This window comes from Haliotis cracherodii, unplaced genomic scaffold, assembly GCF_022045235.1.
Source record: "Haliotis cracherodii isolate W230 unplaced genomic scaffold, xgHalCrac1.p SCAF_2, whole genome shotgun sequence".
Classification (NCBI taxonomy): domain Eukaryota; kingdom Metazoa; phylum Mollusca; class Gastropoda; order Lepetellida; family Haliotidae; genus Haliotis; species Haliotis cracherodii.
The window spans coordinates 25475583-25498373 of NW_027266275.1; the positions used below are offsets into that span (position 1 = coordinate 25475583).

The 22791-nt window shown below is 39.1% G+C and overlaps 1 protein-coding gene across 4 annotated transcripts in view; it reads left to right on the forward strand.

Moving 5' to 3' along the window:
• The window catches only part of LOC139467882 (beta-1,3-galactosyl-O-glycosyl-glycoprotein beta-1,6-N-acetylglucosaminyltransferase-like), a 102890-nt gene that overhangs the window by 63182 nt on the left and 16917 nt on the right, over positions 1-22791 (forward strand). For all 4 annotated transcript variants that reach the window (XM_071249407.1, XM_071249409.1, XM_071249408.1 and 1 more), the window contains one exon: positions 13408-13634. In XM_071249407.1, the coding sequence (XP_071105508.1) occupies positions 13408-13634 (227 nt within the window). The remainder of the gene's footprint in view (positions 1-13407; positions 13635-22791) is intronic.

A 22791-nucleotide genomic window follows, 5' to 3' on the forward strand; every position in this document is an offset into this window, starting at 1 on the left:
GGAAACTACTGCAACATCTGGATGAGGAAGCGTCTATTTTTCTTTTTTTCTGCTCGCTATCCTGAGTATGAGTATTATTCAAATGCACTCCCGCATTGATTCCTTCATTCAAGGATATACCTCAAACACTTCAAACTGGCTACTACAAAGAATATTTCGCCCACAGCACCAAACAGCTGATAGGTATGCACAGGGCACTCACAATATTTCCTGTAAGAAAATTGTAGCTGGTGGACCAAAGGAAATGAAAAAGGCAAATGGAATTATGACCAAAGAGTTTCGTTCAAGCTTTTTACCTGATATTTACCCATCTCTAACACATGACTGTCAACGGTATAAAAGAACACAAGGTTTCATAAACAGCTCCATGACTCCCGGAGAAAGGCTGTTTCCCATTGCCTTCAGTATTCTGGTGTATAAACATGCAGAACAGGTGGAGAGGCTGCTGCGAGCAGTATGGCGGCCACATAATGTAGACTCGAAATTAAGTAGTATTTTCAAAGGTGCGATGCAATCAATAAGTAAATCTTTCTTCTTCCTAAGCCAGTCAGTGTTCAGTGGGGAACCTACACAGTGCTTGGGCCGGAACTACTATGTATGGAAGCTTTCAGTCTAAGTCAAAGTCGTTGCTATGGAAACTAAAAAACTTCGAAAACCTAAAACTATCAAAATACACCAGTTAACCACTAGGCCTATCTATGTGCCAAGTTTGGCTTTCAGGACCTGCTCCGGAAATGAGCACAACCGCCGTCTTCAGTCGAGGTCGAAGTCGTGGTCTTTGCCAAGGAAACTCGAAAAATAACTTCTTTTTTTTCTAAAATCTCGATCTAGCACCAATTCCAATAACACCCCCACCCCACCCACCCCTATTCCACTTCGTGCTATCACTTACAGTCGTATATATACAGCTCAGACCTTCATGTCAATCACTGACCGCCGTCATATAGCTTGAATACTGCGGAGTGTGGCCTTAAACAACAAACAAACAAACAAACGATCATATAATAGTATAGTCATCTGCCAATCTTACTTGCGTTCCATTGGACCTGCCATTTGTTGGCTATGGGGGCTTTGATTTTTATATTTATCTCCAGTTTGCTGAAGGAAATAGGCTGTATCTCCGCTTCGCCAGTGTGTCTGCTTTTTTCATTTCCATGATTATCTATTTAAGACGGTATTCATCACAGCTCCATCTGTTTCCCCTGGTCCGATAGTTTTGTATATTCATAATGAAAATTATTGACTGTTTGTTGGCTTTCGTTTGGAATTGATTTTTCAGCTGCGGCAATAATTGCTTCGGTGAGATTTTGGAAAAAAAAGATTATCCGAGGCACTTTCTGAGGATTTGATTGATGAACATTCCTCCCTGAATATGGGACAATCAGCCTGCACATTGTCCCATATGGGCTATTCCGCTAATTGTGGTAAGCGATCTATGTAGGTGAGTATGGGTAGGTTGTCGCTTTCCCAAATGTCATCATGTACTTGCCATAGGCAATGTGAGGCGACATTCAATTAGTGGTAATTGTAAGCTTAACTCTGAACTTAACTCTCATGTCTTGTGCACATGGCCATAACGTGTGTGACTGCCGTTGTTTTGAGTTTGGAGATTGTCGTCTTCAACCCATTTTTCTCAACGATTTGGCTTTTTCACTGAATTTAGTCTCCTGTAATAGAATGACGGCTCAAACACCTGTTTTTTTCTTTTTTGACGAGTGCATTTAGTTCATTGCCGTGACGTTCCACTGTAATCAAAGCAAGTCCATCATTGTTTAGATGAGCGATCATTGAGCTTTATTGCATACTCTGTCTTGGAACTGTTTCTTTTTTCCTTTGTTTTTCTATATTTGAGGATGCAGGTGTCTTTGGCTTTGATGCTCATTTTCCTGCTTGTAATTTGGATCAATGCCATGACAATGAACTCTACAACTTTGTGATCTGAAAGTTAATTCAGTCAATGACATAAAAATCAAATACGACAATCAAACTATTCAACATACAGAAAATACATGTAGAAATTACAGGCAGTGTAAGTGTCAATAATGATATTACTGAAAACGTTTGGAATTATGCCTCTGCTGACAAGTTTACTAATAATGTAAAAGCAAATATTTACCGTATGGTTGCTGAAATTGACAATAAAGTATAGGTTCACATGAACAATGAAGATCTTCATAACAACTGGGTTAAAACCCATGCTATCAATATTGACAATGAATTATGTTTTCATGGTGATAAAGTAGTTACAAATTCAGATAGCGATGCTCGTGTTATCCCGTTACTTATGGGATAACAAGACGTATTCTTATCCTTAAATTAGACGGGAGAATTCCGTGAGTCAGTGATCAGTCAAAAGAGATGTTCCAGTATTTATTGTGAGGTTCAATGTGTTGATATATAATCACGGACCTCTTTTTATAGTCTACAAAGTACTGGAAACACCACTGATCTGGATGTCTAATGAGTTTTTAGAGGATTTGTCACGTGACCGTGACACGATGGTTATTGGGGTAATTACATCAGATTAAGTATAGCTTGTTTTCACAGCCGCTGTCTGGATGTCTATACAATGGTCATAAAGATAATTTACAGGTAAAGAAATCAATAGATTCGATGTTTAAGAGACACTGGCGATAGCATATGGTTGATGTCAATATTTTTTGCTAGGTCAGCTTGGCCTTGACATGATGGGTAATTAAAGGTGACATTTCAATGTTATATGAAATATGGCAAATATTTGCAAAATATATACATACAAATAAAGTATAGAAATAATTACATGAAATATATGGCAAATATGTGCAAAATATAAACATACAAATTAATATAAAAATGTGAAATATTTTATCATAAATTGTGCACTGTCAAAATATCCTCGGGTGACAACAAGCTTTTGTCCTCAAAAGCATATGATGAGGGTTCAAAGTTCTTCACAATGAATGTTCATATTTTCCTGGTATGATACACTGATAACACACTGACCAATTGTTGGTACCCTTGTTTGCCGTTCTAATTACTTACACAACTGTGGTCAATTAGCATGGAAGTCTGTTACCTATATTTGACTGTTGTCTGGATGAAGAATATTGTATAATCCTTGATGGGATTATATAAATAGTAGCTGAAAAGGGATGTTTTAAGATTACACGAATGCATCTAGCTTTAAAGCAGTTAACACGGACCTTTGTTGGGATATTGATAGGTTGGCCTGAATATATATTTTTGATTTTAAGACCTGGCCATTGAATGTGAACAGTTGGGAATATATGTACATAAATATCATATGCAGTTGTTAGCAAGGTAGCGTCCCAACTGGATGGACATGTATTTAAACTAAGTATAGAAAGGAGTTCGCATTGAAAACCCGTTGTAAACTCAAGTGAAATTAAAGTACACTGTGCTTTCTTAGCTTTAAGTTGGTATACAATTAGAATGAGGAATATAATGGTAATAACATAAGCAAAATGGGAAGATAGTCCATTAATGTGGCTGTAACCACTGATAGACTGATTGCAGGGAGAGGGGACGTTGGGTTATGATACTCAAATGATGGTTGTTCTGATTTAACCAGAGAATGTTGAGTAACTAAACAAAGTGTAGCAGCTAGTGCTCTATACTTGAAGAAGAGCCAAACAATCATCCTCAAAGAAATTTTGAATTAATGCCAAATTGACTGGATGGGAATATGTCACCTTGGAGTCAGTTTTGTTTTGACATGTACCAAGGTGTGATGTTATAAGAAGATTTTCAGTTTTCACTGTACAAAGTCATGGTATAGTAACTACACACATAGAACAACCTTTGACATAATTGGAGCCATCGGGGCAATTAAGTGTGAGGAATGGTGTATTATAAACAAGTATAGAGTGAGATGTTAGTGGGATCAGCATGGAAGTTTGGTTATCTGGTAGAAATCTAAAGTTACAGAGTTTCTTTATGTCAGTTTTGTCATTATTAAAGATGGCAACTTCACAAGATGGTTTAGACATAGCAATGAGGGTTGGCTTGAATGGACAGTGAAATGTTTTGTGACCATAGCATTGTGTTAGGAGTGTGTCCGATGAGATTGTGAAATATTTCTCACTAGTAGAGAGTGCTACATGTGGTGCCAGGTCTTATAGTTGTGTGGCTTGTTTTGAAGTTGCGTCAATTGGGACAGGGTATAAATTAATGTGAAAAAGTTTGAAAGTATAATGTGATGAAGCAACGGGATATTTAAGAGTTACATAGAGTTTGTTAGATTTGGTGCGTGCAAACATAAATTTTCCATGTTCATAAAAGAAATTGGGATTCATTTCCAACAGAGAGAACCCAACATATTCTTTTTCTAGGAGGTTCTGAATGTGGTGACATGTTGTAGTAAGCAAATCAGGACCAATCAAAAGGGGAGATAACTTACCACTTACCAAAGATTGAATTCCAAGTTTGAATTCTTGTAAATTGTGATCAATAAGAGAAGCCTGTTGGACATTGATGTGTCTGGCAATTACGTTGATGTCGTCCATTGTGGAGGTTCCAAAGAGTGATTTGGAAAATTTTCCAATGAATCCTAAGATAGCTCATTTGGATCGTCCTTTTGTTGGAAATGTCTCTTGTGGAATGAGCACGTACACCTATTGAATTGTTAGATTCATCATGGTTGCCGTCCTAGTCTTGATGGAGTTCAGATTGGCCTGAACAAGGTTCACAATATTACATGTTGCCTTGTCCCTGTGACATCCGGTGCAAATGTAATGGTGTTGGTAGTTCGATTTCGTATGTGTGGAGCCAATACTCATCAGCGAACTGTACTTTGACTGAAGGGGTGAAGACTACTCCATAATTCATACGCTGAATGATATCATCTGTAGCTTTCTCAACAGAAACTGGATGCAAAAGAAGTCCAAACAGGATGCATCCCAAGAGGAACAAGAGTCCTGAGAAATAAGGAAATCACAGTTAGATGGGAATTAGTCTAGGGGTGAGAAGTGTATGACGTCTCATTCATATCCCTAGCACTTTATAGACACATATGTACTATGCAATTTGTTGAGACTTATTCTCATCATTGTGTTAGAAGGGTGATAGGAAAGAAGAGAGATAAGAGGAAATTTCATGGTGGATAATTGCTATGTCTGATATTGTATGTATGAAAAATATTATGAGTCAGTCCTGAAGAAACGTAGCTTCTTCTTACGTCCTGAGGCAGTCGTGGTTGTATGAAATCTATCTAACATGTGATTTGGAATGCTTTCACCAGGTACCCATGTAGTTGGTGATGAACTTTTCCGTTTGACTCTGTAGATTTTCATACCATTTCGTCAGCGGTACCGCATGATTTTCTCTACTTAATTTAGGGTGTCATCCTTGTTTGGATCCGGGTTTGAGGATGACTGTGATCCGGTTTGTTGAGATGATGGTAGTGCTGTCTGGTTTTGGGTTGGTCTTGGTGGCGCTTGTGGAGGATTGTTGATCCTAGGTGGTGGGGCATTTGGTTGCTGTTGGATTGGATCTGGGTCTGGGTTGGGTTGGTGGTGATGCAAATGTTTGAGCCGATTGGCATGCACCAATGATTTGTGATCCTTAAGGGTCTGTCCATGGTGAAGTTCATAAGTATGATTAGGTCCTAGTTGGGTAACGTACCATGGACCAATCCACTTTTGTGTCAGCTTCGGGCTGTGACCGTTCTGTACCTTAGGGTTGTACAGGAGAACTGTGTCTCCAACTTGAAATGAAGGTTGTGCTGCTCGCTGGTCATGTCTTGCCTTGTATTGTTGCTGTGTGACCGCTGTGCTGTCTTGAGAAAGTTCTTTGGCAGCTTTGAGTTTATCCAGGATGAATTGAAGATGATGAGCACTATCCTTTGAGAGGTTGTCTTTTGGCAACAGGCTGGTGTCAATAGGAAGTAGCATGCCACGGCCAAAGAGAAGATAATGAGGTGAGAATCCAGTACTTTGGCATGGCATACTCCGGAGTGACATCATGGTGTATGGAATAAGAGAGTTCCAGTCATCTTGCTTCTGGTTGGTATAGGCCCTGAGTGCTTGTTCGATGACACTGTGTCTTTCACATACTCCATTCGTTTGTGGATGGTAGGAGGACGTGGTAACATGCTTGACTTCAAGCATCTCACAAAGAGCATTAACAAGCTTTGAAGTAAACTGTCGACCACGATCTGTAAATAGAGTTCTTGGGGCACCATACCTACAGATAACTATTGTGAATAGGTGATGTGCGACTTCTGATGCTTCTTGGGTCTTCATTGGGAAGGCTTCAGTCCATCGTGTCGTGGAGTCTATTGCCAATAAGACATACTTGTTTCCCTTTTCTGATTTTGGAAGAGGTCCACGGATGTCCAAGTGAAGTCTTTCAAAGGTGTCCTCGATTGGCATAGGTACCATTGGGGCTGGTATGATATGATTTGGAGGCTTTGATCTTTGACATACTTCACATGTCTGTATATACTTGTTGATATCTTCAAACGTACCTGTCCAGTAGTATTTGTGATGAAGGCATCTCTACCAAAATGGCACCCTCCTGCTTTGGAGTCGTGATAGGCTTTCAGAAGAGCGGGTCTGTCGACTTTGGGGACTGCAAGCTGTGTGATGACTGGATGACGATTGGTTTTGGAACCCCTGAACTTCATCTTGTAGAAGTGGTAGAGAGTTCTGTTCTCTGATGTCATATTTAATTGCTCTGCCCATGAGTCCTCTGATCTGTGGCTCTGTGTAGTTTGTTGGAATGTCTTGGTTTTCCTTGTAGTTGAAGATGTCTACAAAGTCTGTGCATTGCCTTTGACGATCACTGACTCGTATCAGTTGAGGTACATCAATGGCAGCGAGGACAGAGGTGACTTCGGAATAATTGCCTTGACACGATGGGTAATTAAAGTAACATTTCAATGTTACATGAAATATGGCAAATATATGCAAAATATAAACATACAACTTATTATAAAAATGTGAAATATTTTATCATAAAATGTGCACCCGACCACCCCACCTGAATAAGAACATGCTTACCACATGACAGACGTACACAAGACAAGAGTAGGGTGAATACATTTGGTGTTAAACGCATTGAAATTTGCAAAAACTTAAAACGACAGAAATATTGGTGAAGCAACTTGTAAAGATATATCAGTAATTGATTATGTTATTACATCACCACTGTCCTTGCAACTCTTCATTGATTTTGAAATTATGAATTACTCACATTTTTGCTCTGATGTTCACTGCCGCGTATACTTCTCTGTCAAAATACCTCATCAGAAACCAGATGTCCATATTAAGCTTCCTAGTACTCCATCCATTGGTAAACCCATGCGGTATGACGCAAATTTATCCAACATGTTTTGTCAAAATATCAACAGGGATATTATGAGTGAACTGATGGAGCGAGCATGTGCAGCGCATGAAACTCAGGTTGACGGGGTAGTGATCAACAGCATGGCCCGCGATATGGGACACGCACTTGTTGATGCTGCATGCTCTACATTTGGTATCCAGACCGTAGATTCATATCACTACATCGGCCTAAAACTACACAGGAATAGACAATAGGATTATACAAGCAGTCAAATCTTTGTCTAAAGCCATGTTCAGCCAACTCATAAGGTCCCATAATATTAATATTACATTCGATTGCCTCTCATTTGCATCTGATACAATAGTCGTCCCTATACTATTATATTGTGTCCAAATCTGAGAATCTAACTACTATAGAAAGGGTTCTTTCTTATAGAATTTTTTTAATTAGCTACTGGACTGAAAAACACAACTCAAAACTCTATGTTGTATGGCGAAATGGGTAGCGAATCACTAAGTATGAAAGTTTATAAACGTGTTATTGTGGCATAAGCCTGCTTCTACAGACCATCCCAAATACTTTACAAATGTATGTATACTATCCATGTAGAAGTTGAAAACGTCCCATGGTTAGTATTTATTAAGAATGTATCAGATAACTGCGGTCTATCATATGTATTTTAAAACCCTTCGGCATGTTCCTTGACATGGCTGGCCTCAACGGTCGAAAGTATATATAAATATCAATTCCTTCAGAACTGGAGATCCACTGCCGAATCAAACTCCAAAGGGTCGTATTACAATTACCTAAAGAATCAACCTTCATATGAGAAATATCTATTGCTCTCAAAATCAGTTTTTCTCCCTATTATTAAAATTCAGAACTACTAATCACAGATTACCCATTGAAACTGGTCGATGGCTGAACATTCCCAAGGAAGACCGCCAGTGTCCACTCTGCGATTCAGTCGCTGTGGGTGATGAATTTCATTATTTATTTCAATGTGAAGCTTTTCACGAACAGCGATATGAACTCATAAATAAGCAATATCTAAGTGAGTGAGTGAGTTGGGTTTAACGCTGCTTTTAACAGTATTCCAGTTATATCATGGTGATGCAGGTCTCAGGCGTTCACCACTTCGGTGAAACCCACGAGCACGGGTATGGTGCTGACAAACTTAGAAACCTAATCGGGATGAACCGGGATTCGAACCTACAATCATAGGTTTCTGCCAAAGGAACGTATCTCTGGAAATCACGGCGCCTTAGACGACTAGGCCACCCTTGCCCCCAGCAATATCTTAAGTTTCCAAACTGTCACAGTTTAAGAAACTTATGACCACTAACAGTGTAAGAGTTGAATAGATTTAATATACACAAAGACCAAATATATCATATTATAATACAGTCAACAAGCAATATACCTGAAATCTGACAGGTCGGCAAATTATTTCAGAGAAATAATTGTTCTGTACTGCAGCAGCAGATGAACAATATAATATTAATTTTTTTCTGAAACCTAAACAGTTCACCCAAGATTTAACAAAATGTGCTTTGGGGAGGTCTGCAAATCCTGGGCAAGTTTGATTCTTTCAGTTTCTTCTGTTCACGGACTGTGTTCAGGAATCTGGCTGTTATGTCTTCTGCTGGATGGTTGTGTGGATTCAGGTTTCTAACAAACTCACCAATTGTTGTACATTTACCAGTACATCCTGTTTACTCATCCCCAGTGGACACATGTCAGTCGCGTATTATTTAGTCTGTATCTAAAGCCATCTTCTTCCTCGTTGGGACGCAACGTACTCTACATGCTGAGGGTTTGCCATTCTTAGAGCTCAGTTTGTGCATATTGAGAAAACAACTTGACTTTCTAGAAGTGTATATATGTACTCTTTTTCTTGTTATTAGCAATTCACTAACCTCATGTCAACTGTTTCGTTTGTCGGCGTTCCAGTTTTGGTCAACTCTCAGTACCTGCAAAGGAATTGTGCGAGACAGGGATCACTTGTTCACAGACATGACTGAAACTGAAATAGTGTCAGAAATGAGAGACCAAGGTGTTCTGTATGGAAACAGATTCCCAACCCGTAAATATTCTCAACCTTAACCAACTAACTCATTATGGCAGGTTACTGCAATATCAGTGTTGAAATCTACATTCCCAATGCCTTACGATGTTTCAAATGCCAAAAGTACAGTCATTGTGTGAACACTTGCACGTTGTCTGTTACGTGTGCTCACTTTGGTGAGAAAACACATCAAACAGACGATTGTGACAGCGACTTGTTCCAGGAGTCATTCATCTTTCTAAAACATCTTTTTGGAAACAACACAATTCAATCACACTTACCAGAAACATCTGTTTTGCTTATGCAAAACAACTTGTTCAAACTCCAGAACTAAAATAAACTTATGTTTCTATCACCGGAACATCAATTCGAAACAACTCCCGAATTAACCACAGCATCAATAAGCTGCCAGAGGGACTTGACGTGGGTCAACACAGAACACTCTCAAGTTTATTCACATTTGCAGTCCACTCAAACTACAGAATCCCTTTCTAATACACCGAATCTCTCTTTAGTTCACACACAGTCATCATCTTTCTTATCAAGAGCAATCATTTTCTCAGCCCTCTCAACAAGGTCAATCTGGAACAAGTGTGAAGCAGGTTGTAAAAAGTAAAACCAAACTAAGAGCAGAATCTTCAAATCTATATCAAAGTGGCAGAGCCTCTAAGTGGTCAAATAACCAGATCTAACTATTTATTAAGTTTGGATCCCTTGACGACGTGGATGTGCCTGAAAACATGCACCCTAGGGCACACAGCTTGTCGCCCTCAAGGAAAGTGCGGGATAGATCACCAATCAATCCCCCTGAAAAGATAGTTTCTTCAAATGATATTGCTCAGTGGAATCATAGAGGATTAAGGACTAACTTTAATGAATTACATATGTTAGTCCAGTATTTTAAACCATCAGCATTCTTTTTTCAGGAAATGTATCTAAAGCAGACACACGATTTTAATTTACGTCAGTTTTATGCATACCATTATTTTTCTCCCCCGGGTGAAAGGGCCACTGGAGGATCCTCAATGTTGTTCACCACAACACAACCCTGTTACACTTAACATCAATCTCAGCCGTTGCAGTGCGACTTACTTTGAACGGTGCTTTTACTCTGTGTTCTTTGTATATTCCGTTTTCGTCAGCTCTTCAAGCTCTCTGTGATCAATTTCCCAAGCCCTGTCTGATCACGAGTGATCTAAATGACCTTAACCAAATCAGGGGTGGTACAGTGAGTGAGTTGGGTACAATGCCGCTTTTAACAGTATTCCAGTTATATGGCAGCGTGTCAGCTTAATGTGGGAGGAAAGATGATGCAGACGTTTACAACATCGGTGAAACCCACGAGCACGGTTATGGTGCTGACAAACCTAGAAGCATAATCGGGGCGAACCGGGATTCGAACCCACAATCATAGGTTTCTGGCGTGCCCAAGGGACGCAACTCTGCACTGCGAATCGCGGCGCCTTAGACGACTGGGCCACCCGTGCCCCCTGGGGTGGTACAAACACTAAAGCTAAAATTAATGAGGATTTCATCTCCAATAATGAAATAAGTATATTTAATGGTGACTCAAGCACTGATCTGCTTACTGCAACTGGAACCAACGCTTCTCTAGATTTATCTATAACTGATTCTAACCTACTCAACGATTTTGAATGGTCAGTCCACAATTACTTTTGTGGCAGTGACCTTTTCCCAACTATCATTAAAACAATACATCCATCTGATATTCTACCTACTACGGGATGAAATTTTACAAACGCAAAATGGCCTTTATCTTAAATATTATGATCAAATACACTTATTCTTGACTGTTTCAGTGATGTTGCTGATCCTATTCAGTTTTTTTCTGGCGCTTTAAATACAATTGCTGATGAATGTATTTCAAAGTCCTCTACAATTCCACATATTCGTAAACCATGGTTTAACACTGATTGTAAACAAGCTAGGAAAGATAGTATTAGGCAGAGAAATATTTCCGCCACCACCGTATTGTCCATAACTTATATATATTTAAAATGCAAAAGCTCGTCGACCATATAAATCTTGGCGAAACTATGTTTCTCAAATAAGTGCCCGAACACCTATGCCTAAGGTTTGGAATATAGTGCCAAAGATTAAAGGTAAAGGTTCCAAATCTAAAGATGGTGACACTTTATTAACTGATAAATCTGATACAGCAAATACATTAGGAGAAACGTTAGGCAAATATTCATCTGCATCAAAGTATACCCCAAACTTTCAGAAATTTAAACAACAAGAAAGAAAATTAATTTTAATTCCGTTAATGTGAAGATTATAATGAAATCTTTTCCATTCTTGAGCTATATACTGCCTTAGGGCAAGCTCATGATATGGTGTAGGTGCTGATAATATCCACTATCAGTTACTGTAACATTTACCTGATTCCTGTTTAGAGACATTGTTAACTATATTTGATAATATCTGGACAACGCATAAGTTCCCTTAATCGTGGCGAAATGCTGTCATAATGTCAATACCGAAACCTGGCCGTAATCATACTGACCCTTCTAATTATAAACCAATATAACTTACTGGCTGTGTTTGCAAGAACATGGAATTCATTTTCCATCACAAGATATAACTATTTTAAAGTTTGATGAAGGGATCTTTTATTGATATCTGCTCTCATTTAATTCTTGGTTTTTTAAAAGAAACAGAATTGTTAAATACATTTTGAAACATATGTTTTGTAATTAATAAATTATCTTTTTAGACTTGGTAGAAAGAAATTTGTTAACTGAGAATGTTATTGGCTGTCCCGTCGACAGGGGTTCAAGTAGTGTAAAATGATTGTCCCCCTGAGAGGGTTTGTAAGACCACGCCATTCAAAGTAGTTTCATATCTGCCACAATTGTAATCGTAGAATATGTGTTCTTTTAAATTTTGGCTAACTTTGTCAATAATCGCCAACATCTGAAAGAATTATGTAAATCCTGCTGGGATCCTTACAGGTAGCAAAGGTACTGTACGTATAGTGATCTACATTCAGTTGTCTTGTTTACTGATTATTACAAAAGTTCTCAACTAGTATTAAATCTAGTTATATTCTAGTTATTCTAGTTATTTTGCTGATGACAGGTTTTATTAAGTCTAAAAGATATGTATTATTAATGTATAACTTCCCGTCACGATATGGCTGAAATACTGCCAATGTGACTTTGAGTTTTAACTCACACACTCACTATCGTGGCTTTGTTGTTAGGGAATTATAATGGGATTGTTCTCCAGGTTATGTCGTTTGGGAATCATCATGAGATTGTTCTCGTGATTATCTTGTTAGGAGATCATGTTCTGGGGATTGTTCTCGTTAGGGAATCATTATAAGATAGTTCTCGTGGGTATGTTGTGAGACGGAACTGTTAATCTTCACCTTCTGAGGCTTGATATTTAATTATTTAATAGTCTTTATGTTTGTAAAAATAAACATAAATACAATGCTGTTGTCGTTCTTCAGGTTTCAGCTACTATATTTTAGAACGGCGAACCTGGATAATATTCAATACGTACTTCCAATAGCCCATCATAACGAAGTAGCTGTTTAAATGTGTTGCACTTATGCAAGGCGTACTGCTAATACAACAATTTAGATGCCCAAACGAGTTGCACTAATGCAAGGCGTACTGCAACGATTTAGCAGTTTAAATGTGTTGCACTTATGCAAGGCGTACTGCTAATACAACAATTTAGATGCCCAAACGAGTTGCACTAATGCAAGGCGTACTGCAACGATTTAGCAGTTTAAATGTGTTGAACTTATGCCAGGCGTACTGGTAATACAACAATTTAGCAGCCAAAACGAGTTGCACTAATGCAAGGCGCACTGCTAATACAACAATTTAGCAGCCAAAACGAGTTACACTAATGCAAGGCGTACTGCTAATACAACAATTTAGCAGCCAAAACGAGTTGCACTAATGCAAGGCGTACTGCAACGATTTAGCAGTTTAAAGGTGTTGCACTAATGCAAGGTGCAATGCTAATACAGCAATGTAGTAATTTAAATGTGTTGCTCTTGTCTTGTCTTGCAGTGCTAATTTTAATAGATGGCAAGGCCGTGGAGACCCTCCCCACAACATCAAACCACGGAAAGGTAGCGTTCACATCGCTGCATCCCGGGGGTACGTCGACTACCTTCTTCACAATAATGTGTCACGTGACTTACTGACGTGGGTAAAGAAGACCGGCGTCCCAGATGAAACCTACTTCGCTACTCTCAACTACAACCCTCACCTCAAGGTTCCAGGGTCTTATAAAGGTGTGTGTGTATGTTTGTGAATGTCGCCAAACAGTGTCTAGATATTCGCAGCCTCCTTGTAAACATGCTGACATTTACGGTTTAATATTTACAGTTAAATTTACAAGATCAGATAGGAAATCTAATATTCTACATCTCTGCGTAATTTTATAGCCAGAGGAAGATCCAGTGAGGAGTGAGCGCAATTCTCGCACAACCTTCACTTTTCCGATCTCTGGAAAATGTGCGTCAGAAAACCTCGGAATCCAATGATTACCGTAGTACGGTATAACGTGCGCGTGTCCTTATGACGACGGTCTCAGACTTAGACTTAGCTAAGATTTTGCTAAAACCGTTTCAAGATCCAGTCTTAGACCGAATCTTAGCTAAGCAAAATCTTAAAAACTTAAGACAAAATTCGTGCTTTGCAAAATTTGAGCTAAGACCACTTTCATGATCCCGGGGCATGGTGTCCAGTACAACAAGTGGCGACGCAAGTTGGGATCAGGTGGAAATAATGGGTGTCGGATGGCCCGACAGTTGACGCTACACGGTTTATTGAGTGAGTGAGCCGCCTCTAGCAATATTCCAGCAATTGTATGGCGAACGATTCAACCGCAAGGCTACCCCTTTGGCAACACAAACGTTTCAAACAAATGTCCAAGGGCGTACGTTTCGGCCCTCAGATGGTAGCTCAGGGTGATGACGGAAGACAAAACTCAGGGGTGAAGTTTAAGACGACAGCAGCCATGTTTATTGTTGATGGTTTGGAATAAGTCGAAAAGGTACATGTTGATAAGAACGTGACAGAACGCACACCGGGACCGAGTGGCCAATGTTCCCGGGTGGGAGAACCGTTCTGTCACTTACACGAGTCGATCTTCTGGCTGTCTCCGGGTTGTCTCTCTGACTGACCATGTCAGTCGGGTTTTGTAGAGCGAGGTATTACATAACGTGTGGCAAGGTCATTGTCCCACGTGTATGTATATACGTAAGATCCGGTGACGTTAGGAGGTGTTAATTAAAATTGATAGATAGCGCTGGAGATTAAGGGTCCTGCCCGGAGGGGCTTATGATAAGAGGGAAACGCCGAATGTTTGCTGAATATATTAAACAGACAAAGGTCATAGAATTTCGGTGTACTTGGAAACATATTGAACCAGATAGGTATTTAGATAAATGAAATGTAAAATAATAGTATTGAAATGGTTTGCACTATTCTAATTAAAAGTATTGAAATGGTTTGCACTATAACAGTACCCCTGAACGTCGTGGAGCTTTTGTCCTCAAAAGCTTTTTAAAAATAATGACAATATGGAGTACAAGTACAAGTACAGATCAATGCAAGTGAGAATGACATGTTGACAAGTGGTTGCTTCATGCACTACACTTGACTGGGATGAATGAAATGACAGTAGATAAGATGTACAGGCGTGTAAAAGTAAATAAGTGAATAACAACATTGTCAATATCGGTGAAACAATTATACATAACATTAACAAGTTGAGCGGAGGTACCGGCTCGTACACACAAAATACAGGTGAGCGGAGATTCCGGCTCATACACAAAGAACATTGGACGAGTTTCCATCGAGCAGCACATCCTGCTCGCGGTCGCCCTTACAGTCGGAATACCAGACTGCTAGATCACAGGTATCACATTGAAACAGACAATAAACATTGTTGAAGTAAAGTAGACTGATGACGTAGGGACAAAAACATAATGTTCGTAAAGCGTTGTCGTTTGCATATGAAAGTAATATTTTCATGATAACAGTAAGATCTTTGAAATTGGGAGTCTTATATTGTGAGCCTAGACTCGACAAGGCTAGCAGATGTGAAGTGTGATCTGCGCTAAAAGGTAGAATGTGTATGCAAAACCTAACCAACTTCAAAAGTCTAAACTGGAATGTAATGAAAAATTCAATCATGTGAATTGTCTCGAAGATATTTGAACAAATCGTATTTTGTGTGCCAGAGACCATTTACGGTTGATCGCACGAATATACATAATTTTCGCCGGTATCATAATTAAGCACAAAATCACGTTGGCAAAACGAAGAAGTAGGATATAGACTGTATATACAATCTCCACTGAATAAGCTTGGTAAGCAACGAGGCTTCCTAACTTATTATACTTCTACAAACGCTGCTACTACATCGATTTTATCAGTTTTCACAAAGAGTACAAATAATTTCAGTGCTTACATACTTAAAAAGGAATAAATGAAGCTATAAGCAGGAAATTATAGGGTATTGGATAACTTTGTGAAAGCTATTGTCTATAGTAACGGTTATGGGGCCACAAATTAAAAGAAAAATCCTTGAAACCGGGAGTCTGATTTGTATGGGACGACTCGAAACCCGCAGATATCGTGGATCTGCACTAAATGCGTATAAGCGTAGGGTGTAGGACACAAATAGAGTAAGAGCCTAGCCGATTTCAAAAACTTAATCTGATAAGGATGTACCTCTGATAACAATACATATATTGCAATACATTCACATTACACTGCAAACACGAAAACGTCGTTTTTTTCCGTATATGGTCATTGGACGGAAAAACGACGTTATTTGGACGTTTTCAAACCATCGTTTTTCCGTCCAAATAACGTCGTTATTTGACATCGGAATTTACTGGGAGAGAACGATAGCGTTAAGCTATTCCCTTTCTTGATTGACATTGTCAATCAAGCAACAGCGTCTACCGGTGTTTCTACTTCTCAGATTTCATTGGTCAGTCCCCGCGTGTTAGATTACAGGCCCGCGTTTGACGCTGCACTCGAAGCGCTTAGCGGAAGTCCTGAAATCAATCGTTCTGCGCATGCGGATTACTTAATGCCTTGACCAAATTTTCCGTTCTGTGCATGCGCGATTTCGCGTATTGTTTCCTAGATTTAATGTCACCACTATTTGACAATGTTTCATAAACACAGTCACGTGAAGGTTCGGAATCGTAACGAGTAACTCCATTTAAATTGAAGAGGATCCCCAGTGATATGGGAGATTCCAAGATGAAACTATTCTATGGCTATCTAGGCTGCCACCCAAACCGATCTAAACGGGACCCGATAGCTTATTGTATGCTCTATAGTCATATGGAAGTGGACAAGAACTATACATTGTATTCCGGCCGATTGAACTATACATTGTATTCCGGCCGATTGTTCTTGCATTTACTTATAAGTCAGGAAAATGGACTTAAAAGGGGAGTTGTTGAATGTAATTATTTTAATTATTAAATGTTGCCTATACACTAATCTGGACGAACTTCTCATTGTTCTGTTTATGTCATCCTATATACTATTAGTATGTTACCGTTCTAAAGTCAACCTCTCACATAACATTATATTGTTCATAGTATCAAAGTTTAATCAACAATATCAAGGGCAGCGATTTAAACCACTGAAACACCCAAACACAAGGCTGTTATCAAGCGCTAGTGCAGACGTGATGCATCGTAAAAACTGTATCGTGATGTCTTCAGAAATTCAATTATACTACGAGATAGTACGGCTAACGCTGACTCACCGGTGGAACAAAGACAATATCGCTAATACAGATATAACGTATTTGAATGTTAATACTAAAGACAAACAATCATTATTTTTGCAGTGACGATATAACACGTATACACGTTTATTGTTAACTTTCATCAGTTTTGCTCTTCATTTTAATAACTTTGTTTTCACATATATATGTAGCAATACCCGACAAGCATGTCATACATAATTATGGGGCAGTTTTCAATCTTGTACTGACTTACTCTGGTGTTAATGAGCGAAGTTTATTGGCTTGTGTGTAAAACCCCGTTTTTCTGGTAATCCTATGATTACTTAGTTTATTTCTATCTAATGACACCCTGTTCTCTGGATCATGGCTCCGTGACTATCCATAACAGTTAAGATGAACATTCAGTTCAAGTACATGAATGAGTTTGTTTTGACGCTACAGTCAGTCAAAAAACCAATGATGTGAGGTTTGATAACACACTTCTACCAGGTCGAACATCGTGGATCCTCATTTTCTGCCTTAAGAGAATCATAGTTCATATGCTAATCCATCTGCGAACCCTCCCACTCAAGATGACCTTACATGTTGCTAAATCTATCATCTATCCCCCCAATCTCACCCCCCCCCCCCCGCCCCCAGCCCCCCACACGCACGCACGCACGCACGCACGCAAACACGCACACACACACACACACACACACACACACACACACACACACACACACACACACACACAAACAACTGACCTAAATAACCTCGACAGGAAACACTGCTGATAGCCTCTGGTCAACTCAGCCGCGCCACCGCAGAATGTTCGTCCAACTCTGCAGGGGGCATTCTCAGTGGCTTCAAACGCGCTGAAATGTTTTCGCCTTTGCATCCAGGATGGCGGACAAGTGAAATCGTATGAAATTTGGCTATTTTAGGTCCTATCTCTTTTTTGATTACCCAATAAAGTCAATTCATAGTTACACGGTTGTGAAGAAGCTTAAACTTTATAAGACTTATTCATCTCATTCCAAAAAAGCTTCTCGCGCTCACATAAAGTTGTAGTTATTATGTCACTGTTTTATTTCTTTAAAAATATATTACATGTTCAACAATAACAATTAAGATGAACATTCAATTTCCGATATAATTAAATGAATAAGTGTGTTTTACGCCACAATCAGTCAAAGACCAACGTTGTCCGATCTGATGACACACAATCTACCAGGTAGCACATTGTGTACACCCTATCCCCATTGAAGTCTCCACTGTGGGTATTCCTGGGGACGAAAAGGCCCCATGTACCTAGGAATTTCATCAATACATTCATGCGCGGCATTCTCTGCCTAAAGAAGATCATATAGTTAACATGCTAATCCAACTCGAACTACCATCCCGCTCAAGATGAATGTTTTATGTAACATCCAACAGGCCCATATTTACGCACGCACGCACGCACGCACGCACGCACGCGCACACACATATTTGGATTTACCAATCCCTGAATTGAGAAGACGTGCGTTACGAAGCTCCTCCAAGTCATCATCAATATCCGTATATGTCTGTGATATCATTACCCATCCAAAGCCGAATATACATTTATTGTGTTTTCTTGACAACAAATGTTATAATTGGGATAACACTTTCTGAGTAAAGTACAGATTCTCGTACTTTCTTGGGTTGAGTCCCGTCCGGGATTTGAACCCACACTGTGAGTGAGGCACCCAATCGCCAGAACACAAAGTTGGCGATCTAACCCAGCCATCGAACCAAAATTGTTAGTCCAGATGACGTATACTTTGTGTACTCCTCTGACAAGAGAAAAATGGCACGGCTTCTATGACCGAAAGCTTTGAACCAACAATGCCTTTAAGAAAGTGGTCAACAGTAACACACATTATATTTGGATACCACTTTCTTAGTAAACTACATATTTTTAGGGTGGAAATAATAGACGTTGATGGTTGATTATCAATGGACAAATTAAAGCCAAAACTTAACTTATGAATGATTGGTAATGGGAAATGGACAATGGGCAAACGGGAGGCGGTGTAATCAGCGCCATGCCAGTTAACTGTTGGCTTCCCTTGTTGCGTTCCCTTCTTTGCTATCTTTTTACTTTTGTTGTTCTTACAGGTACAAATATATGTTCTCTGCCTCATAGCATTTAATAATATGCACCTGATGAAGGAGAAAGTATATATTCCGAAACGCAGTGTTCCTCCGTTGACATCCATAAATAGTTTTCCTTGTGTGTATCAGTTCTTAATGCCCTTCAAAGACTCAATCTAGCTTTGTTTTTAAATGTGGTGATATTTGCGTAGAATATAATATGGTCATGCCTATATACATTTGGGTCTTTGTCTACATAAGCATTTAGACATACAATTTAGAGCTAAGGACATTGCTAATTCTGCCGGCATGAAGTACACGTCATAGCAAGCTGTGATCTTTATTCATACTTTAGATATTCGTAATGGAAATCTGTAACTGAAGTTTACCGTAATCTTCCGCAACTCTCACCTCCTGACCAGTTGAACGTCTTAGTGCATTCAGATGCCATTGTAAAATTCCAGGCTGCCCCTCTTTCTGTGATGTTTTGACGGATGAAATCTATTGCGTTATAATAATCTCTGTTTGCTGATATATAATATGTACATATTGTAAAATATTTACGATATGTTAAACGTGTAATTCGATGCATATGCAATGCAAGGTGAACATAAGTGCGGATGCACGAAGGCGGTTATAGTCATAGTTATACTGCGATGGATGTAGGGGAATGGTAGGGGTGTGTATGTATGTATGAAAGCACGAATACCGATACATGAGGGCGGATATAGTTATAGTTCGATGGATGTTGGGGAATGGTGGGAGGATGGATTATGTATGAAAGCATGCGTATGGATCCATGATGGCTGACGTAGACATAATGGTGGGGAAAGAAGAATGTGATGTGTGTGTGTGTGCGTGCGTGCGTGCGTGCGTGCGTGCGTGCATGCGTGCGTGCATGCGTTGTGATACGAGGGTTGGCGAACATGTTGTCAGATCATTGTGTGAGTAAGTTAAGTGGTTGAGGATGTGGCAGGTATGAGTATTGATACATGCAGACTTGGGGTTGGGGGACTGGGTGTGCCTGTACTGAGGTCTTTTGTTTCACTCACTTATAGTGTTTTCTTTCACTCAAATACTGTTTTACGCATTTTAATGACTGAAACTGTAGTGACTCAAAGGTCATACTGGCCGGGCATTCAACATATCTACCCCAACTACATACGTAGCCATTTTTATGGTGTACAATTCTTCTTCTACCTCACACACACACACACACACACACACACACACACACACACACGCATTAATTGTTTTATTAAATGTATCTTCGAGAGTCAGTAAGAAACTAGAAATAACTGCCTTTGTTCGGTAAACCTCACCAAGTTTCAGCTTTCGCCTCTTCCTTTGTGGACTGAGGTTTGACATTTGTAAAATGATCTCTCTTATCTGTCTGTACCATCAACTTAACTGCCCTCACCCCCTGCAGTTTTCCCGTCCCATATTGCCAAGCAGGTGACCCACAAGGAGGAATACCGCCCTCCCTCAGTCCAGTGATACTGTGCCTAGCACAATATGTTGGGGATCCGTAGCCTTGCTGTGGGCAAACATTTTGTAACAATTTCGCACACTTTGATATGTAAACAGCAAATATTAATCAGTTTTATTTCAACAAAAACGGAAAAAATCGGATCCTACTTATTTTGTGGATACCATAACAATAAATCAAGCCAATAGATCGTTTGAGCTGGAATGAATATAAAAAATAATTAGCAAGTCGATAGTCATAATTCCCTCTGTTGGTCCCACGTGAAATGTTCTTCATGAATAGAATAGATGGCTGATAGACGTTCGACCGAATAATATCATTTGCTTACTTCAACTGTTCATCTAATTTCCATGAATGTATGTTACATAGTTCATATGTTCATGGGCTTCTTCACTGAATGTATAGTGTGAAGGACTACTTCACTTGAGGATAAGTAACATAAATAATGATGATAATTATGATAGTATTGCCATTATTATTCCTTCAGATTATTAAAAAAAAGAGAAAAAGAGAGAGAGAAGAGGTATATGGAGATTGTGAGATTATTTTTAGCATCGGAATTGTTAACATAATTCTTAAATATATTATGTTTTGTTTGTTTGTTGTTAAATGCTGCACTCAGCAACGTAAGGATATTAAAACATTACATTTAGGTTCAGTTGTATTTTTATATTTGTATCATTTTGCAAATGTTACAGAGACCTGATAAGGGATATATAATAATGTATAGTCGCTATTCTTAAAGTAAGAATATGTTAGATTTATCAACCAGAAATATTGCACACAAGAGGATAATCAGATTTCATGACACTATTCAACGTCGAAGTCAACGATATTTGTGTATGTTATTGCTACATGACACGGATACGTCATGATAAAGCAATTAGAAATTGGCATTTGATGATATAAGATAGCTATGCGATAAATCACAAAGAACAAAGAAGGAAGCGATATTTATTTCACGATAAAACATTGTTCTATCATGACGTCATTTATTGAGATTCGAACATGCACTCGCAACTTGAAAAGTAAAATTTGTAAATTTGACCTTATTTTTGAGAGGTATGTGTCTAGTGAGTTGTTCCCAATAAATGTTGCTGGAGAATCCGAAAATGAGAGTGATATGACAATCGGTATTGGGAGAAAAGGTACAGATGATTGACGAGAAAATTGTGACGATATGTGGGACCAAACTCAAATCCTAAAATGGATTTATCTAGCATGGCCGCTGTCGGATTCTATTCAAGGAATCATCATTATTTAAGTACGGGTAAATATTGTAAAGCGTGTATTTTTTCCTAATTTAACACCCTAAAAGAGGCTGTACGTAATGTTGATATCTCATATAGAAATAAACGAGTCTCGGTCGTTGTTTATCGTACAATAAACAACTCCCACTCGTCGTTTGTTTCTTAATTACATGACCAAATACACTAACATTATATCTTTTCATGTTTATCGGTCAACAAAAGCGACATAAGCATTTCCATAATCATGAGAAACCCTTGCCAAAAGTAGCGCCAACTGCACCATTGCGACAACATCAGGAGCATGTTTCATGATTCATCATAATAAATGATGACATTGGATGCTCGCAAAAACGCGAGCTCATTCCGATCCGCTAGTGGCACCCGCCACAAACACATCCAAAGGCAAGCAAATTGTTCACCCGAAAAGGCAGAAAATTGCATCTGACATCATTTTTGTCATTGATACGTCAAACCTGGAAATGCCGTCTACACGTCCAACACAAAGCCCAAGCCAGGACCCAAATCCTTCAAACCCGGCCAAAGTTCTGTTAATTACATACATTTCCCCCTAACCTTAAATAATCTATACTAGTTCTGAAGTAAATCGTATTTACCCGTATGAATCGTCTTATGTTATTTATTACCGATAAACAGAATATGCACACTTTCTGAAAGTACTGTGTGATAAGTCACGCACCAAACCTATACTCTCGATATACATGCTGCTCTTACTTAAAAAAGAATATTGGGTTAACAAGATACGTATATTAAAGTACCATGCTTTCCTGATGTGCTCTCATTCTAATTTGAAATAATGGCGTAAATAG